This window comes from Balaenoptera borealis (genome assembly GCF_965194805.1).
Source record: "Balaenoptera borealis genome assembly, chromosome: 20".
In the NCBI taxonomy this organism is placed as follows: Eukaryota; Metazoa; Chordata; class Mammalia; order Artiodactyla; family Balaenopteridae; genus Balaenoptera; species Balaenoptera borealis.
Genome location: NC_138879.1, coordinates 54,269,964 through 54,287,570, shown reverse-complemented (window position 1 = coordinate 54,287,570; position 17,607 = coordinate 54,269,964). Strand labels below are relative to the sequence as shown.

General features: G+C 47.4%; 1 protein-coding gene across 2 annotated transcripts in view; it reads right to left on the bottom strand.

Moving 5' to 3' along the window:
* Positions 1–2,492: 2,492 nt before the first annotated feature.
* Positions 2,493–17,607, bottom strand: part of USP43 (ubiquitin specific peptidase 43) — a 66,624-nt gene continuing 51,509 nt past the window's right edge. For both annotated transcript variants that reach the window (XM_082373268.1, XM_082373269.1), the window contains exon 15: positions 2,493–7,444. In XM_082373268.1, coding sequence (XP_082229394.1) covers positions 6,417–7,444 — 1,028 coding nt within the window. In that variant the 3' untranslated portion in view covers positions 2,493–6,416. The remainder of the gene's footprint in view (positions 7,445–17,607) is intronic.

Below are 17,607 nucleotides of genomic sequence, written 5' to 3'. Positions count from 1 at the left end.
TTACAGATGAAAGAGGGCTCAAATTTCCTCCCTGAACCCAAGCCATTTATGAAATTAACACACACAGTACACGTCTGCATATATATATATGTATATATCCCTGAACTTAAAAAGCAAAATGTCCAGGATCACGTGGTCACCAAGGAACCCAGGCTACCTCAGGATAAGGCTGCGGGTTGGGACGCATCACCAGAACTTAGGAGGGCAGCTGAGGCAGGGCAGGCCTAGGGCCAGCAAGATGACCTTCTGTGTTAGTACTGCTGTTGGGTGTTGGGATGCTGGAGGTGCTTAGGCCAGAATGATGGAGGGTCGGGAGGGGCTGGGAGGTGGGGGACGGACAACAGCATCGGGGAAACGACTGAAATATGATCGGTGGCCAGAGACAGAGACGGCAGCTTTGGGGCAAGAAGGGCTGGAGCCAGCGCCGCAGGCAGCCAGTCCTGGGGTCGCACCAGGGCTGGGCTCCAGGTCTAGCTCCGCCACGCCCCAGCCCCAGGCCTGGGGTCCTGACCCGCTCTCTCTGGGGCTCTGCCTCCTCTCAGGTTGGAGCGGGGCTGAGGGGACCATCCTTCGGTGGTGGGAGTAGGGGTGGACGGGCCGAGAGGGACTGCCTCTGGGAAACATCCACACGGGCACCAAGCCGAATTCTGGGCAAGCAAGGACTGGAAGACTCCAAGGTGGGGGAAGACCTCAGACCCCTGGGATTCCCCAAAGAAAGCCACGTTGAATGATGGCTCAGGAAGAAGGACCTTCGTGTCAGTGGGTCTGCTCCGCTGTCCCTGCTGCCAAACAGGGTCAGAGACCTGCAGGTGGACGCGGCCACAGCAGGACTGAGTGGCTGGCCCCCCCCAAACTCCCTTAAGTTGAATTTCCTGTCCGTGGACTTTGGTCTCCCTCTGACTGGATACCCCCTATTGCCTTTAGGATGTCCCTGTGTCCACATAGGCCCTGCTGCCCTCTCAGGATGGGGCATCTCACCAGCCTAGCAAATGAGAAAACCTGCAACCCTTAGGCTGAAACATACGGGAAATTTTTTTTAAGTTGTGGGGGGAAAAGCATCATGCAACAAGAGGAATGGCCACCAGGTGTCACTGTGGCTCCAAACCTATTTTATAGCTTCCTCCTCTGAACAGAAATCCAGCACAGCAGAGCAGTAACAAGCCCACAAAATTGCATGCAATTCATCATCTCCAACGAGCATTCCCCTCCAAGATCCCATATGGTCTTCACATCAACCCTGAGTCACTGGAACAGCCAACAAATCTATTTCACCGATGAGAAAAATGAGGGTGGTCATGCTCTGTGGGACACTCTTGGCAGAACGAGGGCAGCCTGAAGGCGGTTGGTTAGCCCCTTGGGACACAGAAGGACTGGACCTCAGAGGCCAGTGACCGCCCCAAACCACAGAGTGAACCAAAACACTGATTCACCCAAGTAAGTAGAAAGTCCTATTTCAGGTATAGTTAGATCTAGGCATCCAAAGGATGCCACCAGGATTCAGGGGTTTTGTTTGTTTGTTTTGTTTGTTCTTTGTTTTGTTTTGCCATCTCTCAACAACATATTCTACTGGGTGGGCTTCATTCTCAACAGGTTCTCCCCATCTTCACGACAAGATGGACACCAATACCTCCAGGCTCACATCCTATAGACTTAGAAGCCAGATAGCAAAAGATTCCTCTTTCCCCCTAGTTCCAACACCCACCTGGTCATGTAGCCATCTTGAAACCACCAAGTGTGTCTGATTGCTCAAGCCTGGGCCACGTGCCCATTCCAGGGCTGGAGAGGTGGGGCAGCTCTGTCTGATGGACAGAGTGGGGAGGGAGTGATTTCCCAAGAGAAAATTAAGATGCTCTTACAAGAAAGGGAGAACACACTTACGGGCAAAACAAGCCTTTCTTTGTAAACGCTTATCTCTGGAGAAGACAAGGGAACTTCTGAGCATTTACCACCTACCTGCTACCTTACGAGGAACTTTAACACGTCACCTTATGCAATGCTCCCAGCAAGCCTCCAAGACCAATACTAATGGTTCCAGTTCTACTGGTGAAGAAAACAGGCTCAGAAAGCTGGGTAGGTAATTAAGCCCAAATCACAGAGCTGGGCAATGGCAGAGCTGGGACGTGGGTGGAGATGGCTGGAGCCCTTGCAGCTGAAGATGACCAATAACCTATCAGTCCCTTTCATCTTAGAACTGGGTGAGGTTTCCAAATGTAGGGTCAGATCACCCCCACCTTCCTGGTGTACCCTGGTCAACGGTGGTATTGGGGGAACTCTGGGTTGCAAAGTCAGTCAAGGAGTTTCCATTACAAAGGCTGAGGTACAGTGGGGAAGTTTGGTCTGGGTTGGCTGGTGCTCTGTTGCCCAAAAGGGAAATGTCCAAGTATATAAACAGTAGAGGAATCTGGAGGATTTAGCAGATGCTTTTGGTGCTCTGTGACCCATTTCCCCCCCCCCCACCCCGTCCCCAGGCGGTAGCTATGACGGAAGGCTCCCACACCTGCCGACAGCATTCCAGCTCACCTCTCCACTTCTCTGCCCTGGGGGGCTTTCTCTAAAGCCTGAGGGTCCCTTCAACCCTTGCAGGTGCAGTCCTGAATTGCACAAGAGTAAATGTCCCTTGGGGGGGGGGCATTGTTCACCCAGCAGGGGACAGGAGTTGGTGGGCAATGACCCAACCTCTCACACTTCGGAGGACAAATCTGAAGCACCTTAGAAGAAGTGTTTTGCACACACAGCAGGTGCTATCGAACTGTTCGTTAGCTGCAACTATTACATGTTATCGTTTGCAGTAAAAGATGTAAACAAGTCAGCAGGAGCTCGGTTAACTCACCATCCCTGTGTCTGTTCACGACAGGTGGTGTCCTGCTGACAGGATCTGGAAAGCAGGATGGAGCTAGCATATACCTCTGTTTGTTCCCAGAACTATAATTCTGTAACTTGTATAGATTACAATCTCCTCTCCTCTAGATGTTCTTTCTCTTCTGGCCCTTGGAGCTTCTGACACCGCCAGTATGACTTCCCAGCCCAAGATTCTGGACTTGCAAACCCTTCCTTCCGCTAGTGGAAGAGAGTGGAGTGGGGGATAAAGCAAAGCAGTCCCAGACCTGGAGGACACGCTGGAGTCGGGAGGGAGTTATCACCACCAGACCAAGGTCCATGCCTCAGGAGCAGGGAAAGGTCCAGGCAGGGTACCTGGGCTTCCAGAGGAGGATGGGAGACCATTTCTGCCACGCTGAGCTAACTCAATCGCTGGCCATGCTTGTATCTGACTCAATGGCTTTCAACCTGCCTCAAACTCCAATTTACAAATGTCCAAGAGCAGCTCTGTAGTTTGAGAAAAGCATCCAAGTATTTCTGCCTTGCTTCCTCCTGAAACATCCCTTGACCAGATGGCCACGGCGTACACTCAGATGCACGGTCAAGGTTGGAACCATGCCTCCAATCTGGGCAGAAATCTAATCCAATCTTTTCCCATGCTGTGTTCTCCCAGCCTTCCCTACCAGGTCCCTCTAGACGGGGAAGCAACCTCAGGGAAAGGGTTACCAAGGAACTTCAGGCATCCTTGTTGAAGATGTGGGATGGCAGATATAACTACCAGCGTCTATGTGTAATTGCCTCTTTCTATTCCAAATTCATAGCCTAGGGCAAATGCTCCAATCTGCGGTGTATTACAAAGAAAGCTGCTAACAATTGGGACCTGCTCATGATATCCAAGGGTATTCGAAAGGGAGAAGCCTGGGGATGCACGTCTGAGTCACAACCCAATCCCTTAGGGGCCCTACAAAGAAAGTGAGGCTGGGCTTAAGAAGAGCATGGGAGTGAAAGATGACAGATGAGTGTCAACAGAGGAAAAAGAACCAGATACAGCAGGAGGACCCCTAGACTCCCATCACCCAAGAGGGCAGGACAGCTACGTCTTCCCCAGCATCAGTTAAGACTTGGGCTTCCCTGGTGGCGCAGTGGTTGAGAATCTGCCTGCCAATGCAGGGGACACGGGTTCGAGCCCTGGTCTGGGAAGATCCCACGTGCCGCGGAGCAGCTGGGCCCGTGAGCCACAATTGCTGAGCCTGCGCGTCTGGAGCCTGTGCTCCGCAACGAGAGAGGCCGCGATAGTGAGAGGCCCGTGCACCGCGATGAAGAGTGGCCCCCGCTTGCCGCAACTAGAGAAAGCCCTCGCACAGAAACGAAGACCCGACACAGCCAAAAATAAATAAATAAATAAAATAAAATAAAAAAATAAAGCAAATAATTAAAAAAAAAAAAAGACTTGAAGAAAACACGGACTTCTTTTGAAATGCAAGCACGTGGGTCTACCGATACACACATTGCCCTCTGGGGTCAGGTGGCAGGTCCCCGTGCTTTCTCCTTCTGTCATCTCGGTTCCTTCTATCTTGGAACTGTTGCTCAAAATTACATAGCCTTTCTCATGGGGAATAAAAAAGAACCTCATTCTTCCTTCTTAAGAAAAGAACAGTAGCAGAGACACACCAATGAGTCATGCCGTGTATATGAGGAAAAACTTAATTTTTGGAGTCGGGTGTCTTAAACAAATGGTTCCTATCAGAAAGGAAGTATTTCTAGAAAATGAGCTGTTGAACTACAGACTCACCAGTAACCTCACCTGTCGAGCCCCAGGACTGGGATCAGCCTTAGCAGCTTCCCTGTGAGAAGTGAGGGGATATTTGTTAGAAGAGCTACTGAAAAGTGTGCAAAGCTCTAGGAAAACAGAGGACAGTCAACTTGAGACAGGCTGGGACCCGGGACCCTCTACTGCAGTGCTTGCACCTGGACAAACGTCTCCTCCAGCAACAGAATACAAAGAAACTATAAGGGACTAAAAATACCTGCACACATGCGCAGTTTACGCAAATTATGAACAAGAGGATACAAAAAGGTCAAAACCCAACTGCCACTTCTGAGGGGCGGGGAGGAAAAGCAGGGTCCTGCGCATGACCCCTGCACACGCCACCACCAAGGGGGTGGGCAGACCACCTGAGCCACCGCTCCGGCCCAACCCCCCCTCACCCCATTTAAGGGACCAGCTCGCCCCACCTCAGGGAGTGAGCAAGGGCACATGTTGCTTGTTTTCACTCCCTTCTGCTGCAGCACGAGTCCCAGTAAAGACTCTCCTGAATTCCTCCTCTGGCCTCTCATCAATTTCTATTGATTAAGGAGTTCAAGGACCCTAGTCGGTAACAAAGTGATGGTCCGTTGAGACCGGCTCAGACTCTCTAGTCCTTGAAAGTACATGCCCTCCAGAGAGAGACCTGGGGAGACTTCTATTTCCTTAGAGAACAGCAAATCATTTTAATTAAAAGTACTTAAAATTTTCAGAGACAACTCAATCAATGGCTTTCTGATATCAACAGCAACGAGTTTAGATAACAAACAAGGACCTACTGTATATACAGGGAACTATACTCCGTGTTTTGTAGTAACCTATAAGGGGAAAGAATCTGAAAAAGAATATACCTATCTATCTATCCATCTATCTATCATCTATCTATCTGTATAACTGAATCATTGTGCTGTACACCTGAAGCTAACATGACATTGTAAATCAACTATACATCAATGTTAAAAAGTGGTTAAATGGTAAAAAAAAAAAAAAAAGCAATGAGCTAAGTTTATGCAGCAGAAACAAAACAAGATCATTTGTCTAACTTGAATAATTCAGAGTCATTTGCATGTTTCACAGATGAGCTTTTATTAAAATTGTACATAGATCTCATAGTTAATTTTTTTTAAAAAAGAACTTCCTTTTTTCCCCAGTATCAAAATAGTTATCTTTTTTAAATACCTTGAAAAACTTTAATACAATTATTTTGTTATATATTAAATACTCTCCTAAAATCTCAATCATTTCTCTCCCGCCTCATTATCCTAGAATCCTGCTGTAGTGTCACTATCACTTTTTTTTTTTTGGCATCCTTAATGCTTTATCCCAGAGAAGCATCAAGAGGAAAAGAAGATTTTTCCTGTTAAGTCCACTATTTCCCAAAAAAAAAAAAAAAAGTTTAAATAGGAGAAACCAATGACAATATTTGATTTGATACTGAAGATTCTTATTAACGAGGCTTCATCACAGAGTTATGCTCTATGTTTTGCCCACATCCAATCACTCCTTAGTAAAAGTACTCAGGCCCTGAAATTTAAACAAAACAGCAGTTCTTGCCTCGAAATGATTATGCTGACCCACCAGCGCCCTCTTGTGGTCTGGTGGCATAAAAGCAGCCAACAAGGTATTTTTGGAATTAGGTGTTGGAAATCTAGATGCGGAGACCAAAAAATGTTTATTTTCAGGGGTCACAAGACAACTGTCTTCCCCAAATCCCACTCTCAACACAGGCTGCCTACAGGTGCTCAGTGCAGAGTCACGAGGATGCCAGCTCCACACGTCACTGGAACACACACCATCAGAAGCTGGACTCGGGCAACGTTTTCTTCCGACCTAAGGAGAGCGTGTGGTACTTCACCTTTGGCAAGGTGCCGAAAGACGTCTGCTCCCCGGGGACACTTCTCTGTGATGTGCCAAGGGCAATGGCCCTCGGGGGCCTGCCGGCCTTGCGAGGGAGGCGCAGAGAGCTGGGCGCTGACCGGACGTCCCTCTCCAGGGGGCTGGCGGGGCCCCTGGCCAGGCTCTCTCGGGTCCTGAGCGACGGAGACGAGCCTCGGGCCTGCTCAGCCACAGCTGGGCTCTGCCTGCCACTCACCGCCTCTGCCCTGTCACTCTTCCTGCTCTCCCTCTTCCAAAACACAGACCTCAGAAAGGTGAGGGTTCCCTGTGGGCATCTGTCTGCCTCGGGGTCCCTTCTCTCCACATCAGCCCTCATCTTGCCAGAGGTATTTGGGCAACTGTCTGCGCTGTTTCTAGACAACGTCGCAGCGCCGGGAGCCTCCTTGGGAGAGGGTGTTTGGCCACGGCTCCCCGCCAGGCCACTTCCCTTACAGCTTGTGGTCCTCTGGCCCTCCGGCCGGGCTCGCTTCCCGCCCTCCACTGAGGACATCACGGTGACGGGCAGGTCAGACTGTTTGGGCAGCGTGATATCCTGACTTGCGTTTTCCTTGAGCTCCCTTGCTGCGTTCGGGCCATCTGAGTTGCCGGGGTGGCCCGAGGGGCAGGGCGCTTCGGCCAGCACTCTGTCGCCGGCTCGCCCGCTTTCTTCACCCTTAGCAGAGAGGGTGGCGTTTGCCTTCTCATCCCCACCAGCAGTGCCCGTCAGCAGCGGCACGATGGACTGGCTCGTGGACCGAGGTCTCCGTCTGGACTCCAAGTACTCTACCAGCTCGATGGATGCGCCCAGGGGTCTCTCCCTGGGGCCAAAAGACCACCGGAGGGGCATGGTCTTGAAGGTCCCCTGCTTGGCTCGGGAAGGGGTGGGCACCTTCACGCTGATGCTGCGGCCTCGGACACCCCGTGCCAAAGGCCTGGACTCCAAGCCTCCTGAAAGAGACACCAAGAGCATCAGTGCCCGAGTATCCCTCCGGCTGCAGTAAGAGTAGCTGCAAGGCCAGTCCGTCTAACAAGCACTGACCACGCACGTCTGATGGAGCAGGCACCGTCCTGGGTGCTGGAGACACAGCAGCGAACAAGACGTTATGGTTCCTGCCCTCGGGAGCACCGCTGTTTTCACCCACAGTTCCACGGAATCCATTTATGTACCTGAAGCCACAGGGCAAGGCAGTGCCAACGAAGGTAGCTGCGTGCCAAGCAGTGCCCACTCCCGAGAGAACTCAGTCTCTGAGGCAGCTAGCCCGAGATTCAACATCATTTCCATTCATCTTTATATATGGCCATGAAACAGAATGCTCAGCAGAAGTCCCTGCCTTTTCAGGTCAGATTAGGTGCCTGTACTTTTTCCAGTGCACAAGTCTCAGATATTCTACCTGGGGCTAAAAATGAGAAAAAGAAAAGACGAGAAAAAGAAAAGTCTTGTGTGTTTCATTCTGTCAGAACTGCCAGCTATACCTCCATTGTGTGTTTTGCAACATCTGTATATAGTTAGAAAGATGTTTTTGATATACATTGCGAAATAGAGTCTAGAAAAACACAGAGTAATCCAACTTGCAAAAATATATACACACGTATATGTGTAGATGTGTGTGTATGTGCATGATGCGTGCATGTGAAAACATACAAAGAAGTATGGAGAAATAAATACTCCATACTTAAATAAATAAAATGAGAAGGTGTAGAGGGAACCATGGGAGTGCTGTGTATTTCTGATTTTCTTCTCAATTCTTCCCTAAATCTCAACATTTCTAAAGGGAACAGACATATACCCAGGTTGTGTATTTTTTTTTTAAGACACAGTCAATCAGTTACCCCCAAAAATTCTATTTACAGTAGTATCAAAAAGAATAAAATACTTAGGCATTAACTTAACCAAGGAGGTGACTTGTACACTGAAAACTAGAAAACGTTGCCAAAAGAAATGAAAGACGACGTAAATAAATGGAAACACATCCTGTGTTCGTGGATCGGAAGATTTAATATTGTTAAAATGCCAATATTACCCAAAGCGATCTATAGATTCGATGCAATTCCTATGAAAATCACCGTAAGGTTTTGAACAGAAATAGAAAAACCCATCCTAAAATTCATATGGAATCTCAAGGGACCCCGACTAGCCAGTCACCAAAAAGACACATACTATATGATTCCATGCTATGAAGTATTCTGAGCAGCTAAAATCAGAGAGACAGAAAGTATAAAGGTGGTTGGGGAAGGAGGGAATAGGGAGTTGGTGTTTAACAGGTATAGAGTTTCAGATTTACAGATGAAAAGAGTTATAGGGATGGTGGTGGTCATAGGCCACACGACAACGTGAATGTACTTCAGACCACTGAACTGTACACTTAAAGATGGTTAAGATGGCAAACAAAGTCTGTGATGTGTTTTTGTTTTTGTTTTTTTTTCCCCTGCCTTGTGGGATCTTAGTTCCCCGACCAGGCATTGAACCTGGGAACCTCGGCAATGAAAGAGCAGAGTCCTAACCACTGGACCACCAGGGAATTCTCTGTTATGTGTATTTTAACACAATTAAAAAGAAAAGAAAAAGTTAAAAAGTCACTGGCCACTGTACCATTAAGACACTTGATTTATGAGATGCCTGCCACCACAGAGAAAGAAATCTTCAGCTGAAGTCCACGTGGCACAAGGACAGTCAGCCTGGGTCAAGGGCACCAGCCTCTCCACTCTCATCACGGAGCACAAGTCAGCTTCCAAAATGAGCCAGAACCACAACCACCAAAGCCAACCTCTGAGCTGTATGGAGAGGGACCGGGGTCCTCGGAGGCACAGGCGGGGGGCTCAGGAGGTCAAAGGAGCAGGTACGAGGGGTCCCCAAGGCGCCGGCAGGGAAAGCGCACAGACATCAGCCAGTAGAGGTGCCAAGAAGGTGAGGGCGCAGAAAGCCCGTCAACTCCACGAGGCGTCTGACAGCATCTCTGAGGTGCCGCGGACCTTGCCTTTCAGGTTTTTCACAGATAATCTTTGGTATTTTTCTTTTTCTTTAAAGTACTTCTTCAGATTAGCCATCAATAGACACAATCTCACCCCAAATACTTTGTAATTCCAGTCCCGATTGACGTTGTTGCTCCATCATTAAATTCCCACACCTCGGACGGAAAAAAAACAAAACAAAACTGTTCTGGGGGCTGAGACATGTGGGAAGGTTTTGTTCCTGGTCCACAGCCCTGGGAAGGGCAGAAAGAGGAGCTTTGTATCAGGAGTCACAAAGCGGTGACTTTCAGCCTTTCAAAACGGGAGGACAGGGGTTTCCCTGGTGGCGCAGTGGTTGAGAATCTGCCTGCCAATGCAGGGGACCTGGGTTTGAGCCCTGGTCTGGGAGGATCCCACATGCCGTGGAGCAACTGGGCCCGTGAGCCACAACTACTGAGCCTGCGCGTCTGGAGCCTGTGCCCCGCAACGAGAGAGGCTGCGATAGTGAGAGGCCCGCACACCGCGATGAAGAGTGGCCCCCACTTGCCTCAACTAGAGAAAGCCCTCGCACAGAAACGAAGACCCAACACAGCCAAAAATAAATAAATAAATAAACCCAAAGTTAAAAAAAAAAAAAACAGGATATCTAGGGAAAGCACCCATATAGCCATTTAAAAACAACAAAAAACAAAAAACGGGAGGACCAGCGTGCTGCCCTGGCAGGTGGCAGATGACTTGGCCACGGCCTTAACCCACTCTCCATCCTTCTTCCCGGGGTGGAGGGGCCCGGGCACCCAGCACCGGGCAGCAGCTCATGTCACGGGAAACACAGGTGCCCAGCAGCGCCCGGCTCCTCTTTCTCAAGATGCAGTGAGAACGCACCTTGGCCATCATGATTTTATTTCATTCTGTTTGTTGGATCTGAGAGGGAGCGAGAGCTTTGGCTAAGAGGAGAAATGAATGGGAAAGCACCCAAGCAGATGCAGCACTTACTGTTCACCAAGTATCTTGCTTCTGGGGGAGGGGGAGGTTGGGGGATGGTAAGCCCCACTGCCCTTCCCCTGGGGAGGCAGACCTCCAGGGGTGCTGGGAGCTAGAGGCAGAGGTGGTGTTCAGAGACCCCTGAGCTATGCTTCCTTTCCCACCATGGAATCCGTGGCCTTGCTCACCCCCCCCCCCCCCCCCCCCGTCTGGCTTGAGAACCAGGAAGGGCCTAGAATCTGAAGCCACATTGAGGACATGAATGGTTAAGTGCTTCCTGAGGTTGTATAAGCCCCAGGGCATACACAGGAGCTTCCCAGGTCCCCCAGAGCCCTGCTCACACAGATGGCTCCGGGGCAGCCTGGGGGCACAGACCCCACCACACAGGGGCCCTGGAGCCGGTGGACGCTTCACTGAGAAATGCCACATCTGCTCCCCTGTGCCTTTTTCTCCTGGGCTAATGAAATCGGGCACCGACCCAGCCTCACTACGTGTGCTGTGAGAGGGGGTGGGGGCTCTTCTCGCCATCCTCAGCCCATCTGCAACAGGACAAGACTTTTCCTCATCCTGTCAAGGGTGTCCCCGACTTATGCACTCAATAAATATTTAATGAGAGCCTACTGGGTGCCGAGGACTGTTTGCAGTGCTGGGGATACAGCTGTGGATAAACTACAATGTGCCTATTCCTTATTGGGCTTGACAAAAAAGCAAAACTACATCCCATGGGATGTAGAGATAAGAGCTAGGATGAAGAAGAAGGCAGGGTAAGGGGGAAATAGAGGGTCCTCAGTGAGGAGAGACCTGAGAGAAGGGAGGAAGCCGCGTGGAGATCTGGGGATAACAGGTTCCAGGCAGAGGGAGCAGCAAGTGCAAAGGCCCTGAGGCACAGGCAAGCTCGGCGGGTCAGGTCCAGGGCTGTAACCACGGGAGAAAAGGGCCCTAACTAGGGGCCTTCATCTTCTAAGCCCCAACCTGTATTTGGAGACACCTGTCTCTGGTTGCACAATGCAACCTGGGGCAAGCCTGACCCCTAAACTTTTCTCGGGTCCCCCAGAAAGTAAGGAGAAGCTGCACAGATCAGCTGAGGCTTGTCCACTTCTGTGACTGAGCTGGCAGGACAAGGCTGGCGAGGGGAAAGGTTGCCTCAGGAGCCAAGGCCACTGCCCCGTCCATCATTCCAAGAACCACGGCCACTCAGGAGAGGATGGAAGGAAGCCCCGACAGGCAGAAACAGAAAAATAAAAACACACCTAAGGGGGTCTGGCAGTCAGAGAATAAGAATAAACAGAACCATCAGAACAGGCCCTTTTGAGCCATTAAAGAAAAACTAACAAAATAAAACGGTCAAGGAGATTCAAGTGCAGAACAACAGGAGACTGAAGAATGTGACTTTCAGGTTTTAAAATTCAGTAAATGAACTGAAGGCATGCGGGGTCACTGTTAAGACTCAAATTAGTGGCCTGAAATGATCTTGAAATTTATGACATTTGGTAAATTTCACAAATTTTATAATTGTGAAAGCAATGTTTCATGCCATAGAGCAAAATGACAAAGCGATAGAAATCACAGGGAAAAGCTAGGAGACTTGGAGAACAGATCTAGGAGACCCAAGAGGCAAATAATAGGAATCTGAAAAGTAGGCAAGACAATAATCAAACAAAAACAGCATTTCCCTAAAGAAAAGTCTGCATCTGTAGAAGGAGAGGCCTCCACAAGTCCCAGGCAGGGTTGATAAAAAAACACAGACCCAGGCATATTCTGGTAGAATTTCTAAACTCCAAGGTCAAAGACAGAATTTTAAAAGCTTCCAGCCAGAAAGAACAAGTGGCTCTCATGTGAAAAAGAAGAACTTCTCACCTGCAACCCTGGGGCCTCGTAGACCGTGGGAAAACATCCACAGATGCCTGAGAGAAAAGGATTGCAACCCAAGAGCCCTTCACCAGTCAAGCTGCCATTCACTCCCCGGGAAAAGAAAATATTTCAGGCTCTGCAGAGGAAGAGCATGTTATGCATACCTGAAAAGAATTCTGACCAAACACTAGAAATCAGCACCGAGACCTGAAGATAGAAGGTGAAGAAAAGAAAACAGACAGCAGTGTCCAGTGCAATTGTGTACCATCCACCCTCACAGGAGACAGATGGTCTTAGGATGTGTCACATGAAGTTAAGCTGGTGTGTTTGGGACAGGAAAGGGACAGCAAGAGTAATTCTGATTACAGTCTGGAACAGAGTAGGAAACCATCTCAGCAAAATCTAAGAACTGGGGACTGACGAGGGGGTGCTGTTGAAACAGACCAGGGGGAACCTGGGAAAGCATCTCAAAGCTCTCATTTGGGGGGAATGACACGGAAGCATTAAAAGGTCTCATCAGGGGAAAGAGAGAAGGCAGTGATGAAACAGAATGACTCGCAGGAAATAGCAGGCTTCTCGTATCCATATAATAATAGGAAAATGCCTTTGATTTTAAATAGAGGGAAGCATAAGGTAAGAATTAACAAGATGGAAAAGAACAGCACTTCCCAGTGAACAAGGGGAAAAAAGGGAACACGCAGCAACATGATCAAATCAGTAAAAATAAGAAAAAAGAATCAGTGATAGAAATTTCTTTTTTAATGAAATGAATGTATACACACCACTATATATAAAATAGATAACCAACAAGGCCCTACTGTATAGCACAGGGAACTATATCAATATTTTGTAATAACCTATAAGGGAAAAGAATCTAAAGAAGAATATATATATATATAGGACTTCCCTGGTGGCGCAGCAGTTAAGAATCCCCCTGCCAATGCAGGGGGACACAGGTTCGAGCCCTGGTCCAGGAAGATCCCATATGCCGCGGAGCGACTAAGCCCGTGCATCACAACTACTGAGCCTGGGCTCTAGAGCCCACGAGCCACAACTACTGAGCCCACGTGCCACAACTACTGAAGTCCCCGTGCCTAGAGCTCGTGCTCCGCAACAAGAGAAGCCACCGCAATGAGAAGCCCGCGCACCGCAACGAAGAGTAGCCCCCGCTCACTGCAACTAGAGAAAACCCACCTGCAGCAACAAAGACCCAACGCAACGAAATAAATAAATAAATTTATTTTAAAAAAGAAGAATATATATATAACTGAATCACTGTGCTGTGTATACCTGAAACTAACATGATACCGTAAATCAACTATACTTCAATAAAAAATATCTCTCTGAGAAAATGTACAAAAAAATATAAAATGACATGAAATCAAGTTTGGTAGTTGATTTTAAGTATGAATGGACTGAATTTTCCCTTTGTAGGACAGGCTTTGAATTTTTTACATTTAAAAAACAAAACAAAACAAAACACAGCAACATACTGTTTCTCAGAAACCACTTAAAACTAACTCAAAAAGAGAGGTTTATAAAGTAAAAGAGAAGGGCAAAATGATACCAGGCAAATGCAAGCAAGAAAAAAGAAAGAAGGGGTGGAATTATTCATCTCAAACAAAGTAGAATTTATGATTAAAAGCATTAAGCAGGCTAAAGAGAAACAGTATAATGCGAAAAGACCCAATTTATAAAGAAGATCTAACAGTCATCAGCTTACAGACACCTATTAACAAAATGGCTAACAATATAAAGCAAATATTATTAACGTCCTGGGAGTACTTGATTTAAAATACAGCTATACAGGAAGGTATCCATATACCTCCTTCGTAACCAGGCGGCCCTAAATAAAGTCAATTTAAAGACATGGGGGGGACTTCCCTGGTGGCACAGTACTTAGGAGTCTGCCTGCCAGTGCAGGGGACACGGGTTCGAGCCCTGGTCCGGGAGGGATCCCACATGCCACGGAGCGGCTGAGCCCGTGGGCCACAGCTACTGAACCTGCACTCTGGGGCCCTCGAGCCACAGCTACTGGGCCCACGTGCCGCAACTACTGAAGCCCACGCGCCTGGAGCCCACGCTCTGCAACGAGAGAGGCCACCGCAATGAGAGGCCCGCCGCAACAAAGAGTAGCCCCCACTTGACACAACTAGAGAAAAGCCCGCGTGCAGCAACGAAGACCCAACGTAGCCAAATATAAATAAATAAATATTTAAAAAAAAAAAGACATGGGGAATACAGGTGGCCAAGAGGCACATGAAAAGATGCTCGACATCACTAATAATCAGAGAAATGCAAATCAAAACTACAATGAGGTATCACCTCATGCTGGTCAGAATGGCCATCGTTAAAAAGTTAATAAATGCTGGAGAGGGTGTGGAGAAAAGGGAACCCTCCTTCACTGTTGGTGGGAATGTAAATTGGTGCAGCCACTATGGAGAACAGTATGGAGGTTCCTTTAAAAACTAAAAACAGAACTACTATATGATCCAGCAATTCCACTCCTGGGCATATACCCTGAGAAAAAGCTAATTTGAAAAGATACATGCACCCTTATGTTCACAGCAGCACTATTTACAATAGTCAAGACATGGAAACAACCTAAATGTCCATCAACAGATGAATGGATAAAGAAGACGTGGTACATATATACAATGGAATACTACTCAGTCATAAAAAAGAATGAAATAATGCCATTTGCAGCAACATGGATGAACCTAGAGATTATCATATTAAGTGAAGTAAGTCAGACAAAGACAACTATCATATGATGTCACTTATATGTAGAATCTAAAATATGACACAAATGAACTTATTTACAAAACAGAAACAGACTCACAGACATAGCATACAAACTTATGGCTACCAAAGGGAAAGGGGTGGGGATAAATTAGGAGTGTGGGATTAGCAGATACAAACTACTATATATAAAATAAACAACAAGGTCCTACTTTATAGCACAGGGAACTATATTCAGTATCTTATTCTAATCAATAATGGAAAAGAATATAAAAAAGAACATATATATATGTATATGTAAAACTGAATCACTTTGCTGTACACCAGAAACTAACACAACATTATAAATCAACTATACTTCAATTAAAAAAAAAAGACATAGGGAAATTGAATACAACAATCAACTCACCTAATTTAATAAAGCTCACATTCCTCAAAAGACAATGTACATTATTTTGTGCATACACAGAACACTGACAAAATAATCATCATATAGTTACTTGATCACAAAAAGGGAATCATTTTTGAAAACCACATTTTTGGATCACAATCCATAAAATTAGACATAAAGAATACAAGGGTGACCAAAAACTCTTAAATACTTGACACCCAGATAACCTTTAGATCAAAGAGGAAATCAAAACTGAAATAACATGCTATTTGGAAAGCACTGAAAAAGAAAAACAAAACCTTTGAGGCTCAATAAAGCCATAGAGGAAATTTACCATCAGGAGCACCGACACTGAAACGCTTTGGTCCCAGGGCCCCTCCTCTGCAAAGGACTTTAGCAATTTTTTCACACGGTCATGTTTTTATAACAATTGCAAAAGTAAGGTATTTCTTCATCCTTTTTCTTATAGAGCCTCTCCCAATACCCATCCCCAATTATTTAAGTTGCATACCCCACAAAACTTGGACCTGTTCATTTTCGTTTTAAAATGCCTTCGTTATTATGAGGTCCCATAACCAGAGCTACCAGAAGGATGAAGTTGCCAAGCTGTCAGTGTTTCTCTACAGGGGACTGCTGGCATTTGGGAAGGACAGGTCTGTACCGCATGGCACCACCCTTGGGCATTGCAAGACATTTAGCATCCCTGCCCCCTGGGGACTAAACGCCAGTCATGCCCTCTGCTCATTTTGACAGTAAAAAAAAACGTCTCCCACATACTCGTGAGGAGAGGAGTTAGTACCAACCATTGTTGAAAGCCTATGTGCTCGATTTTGATCTTGCCCCGGGCTTAGTATTAACAGTAAAATAAAGCTGGATTTTCAACCATCTCAGAGCTTCTCAAACAGGTTTCAAATCTATCACCATTATATTCAGACTCCAAGAGGGAATGCTCCCTTTGGAAGGGAGGCTCTGGCAGTGTCCGAAAGGAATAGCCTTAAATTTGAAATTTACATCTAAGAGCCACAGAGCCAGGACTCTGGCAGCCAGAGGGAGCAGGTCTATTTGCAGCCCCGTTACTTCCCAGGCGAGCTTGTGACTGGTTACGTCTGAGGCTCAGCTTTCTCCTTGGTAAAAGGGCTATCATTTCACCTCTCCCAGAGTTCTGAATGAGTAGATGAGATAAGTAACATGCCTGCAAGGGTCTGGAGGACAGTTATTCTGCAATATTACTTCTCCTCCCATCCCAGCCCTCTCTGTCTCTCTGGGGAGTTTTCTGGAGCTATGCCTGACGCTCGTCTGAGTACCCTGTTGAAAAGTTGGCCATCTTTTCAAGTTGCCTCCTTAAGGGGTGTGAAACACATTTCTTCTTGGGAGAACTGAGAAACGGCCCAAGGTCCTACGCTTCTGGACAGAACTGGGATGAATTTATGAGCTTGTCAGTGGCTCATGCTGATGGGGGATGGACAAGCTGGGGAAGGAATGCCTTTTTTTTGTTCACCAGACACTACCCTAAATGTGCAGTCATAAAAATGTGAAGGGAAAAGAAACGCCCAGACAGGGTGAGTCAGAATATAATGCATGAAATAGTACGCCAACACAGAGCGGATTCTAAGGGAATCAGACCACTGTGATTTGCAGGGGGCGGTGGTGCAATCAGCATTCTGTCTAATAGTGAGATATTGGGAGCCAAAATGCTGAACATGGAGGAATAATTCACCAAAATTTGATACATAAAGCATAATAACCAGAGGGTTGGTGTCCATGACAATCTAAAACCACCTGCCGCTTTAAAATTCTATCATCAGGGGACTTCCCTGGTGGCGCAGTGGTTAAGAATCCGCCTGCCAATGCAGGGGACATGGGTTCGAGCCCTGGTCCGGGAAGATTCCACATGCCGTGGAGCAACTAAGCCCATGCGCCACAACTACTAAGCCTGCGCTCTAGAGGCCCGCATGCCACAACTACTGAAGCCCACGCATCTAGAGCCCGTGCTCCGCAACAAGAGAAGCCCACGCACCACAACAAAGAGTAGTCCCCGCCTGCCGCAAATAGAGAAAGCCCGCGTGCAGCAACGAAGACCCAACACAGCCAAAAATAAATAAATAAATAAATGTATTAAAAAAACCTCTATCATCATATTTATTCCCTCCCAAATATGTAACAAGAGCCTGGGACACACCAGGAACTGTGTTAGCTA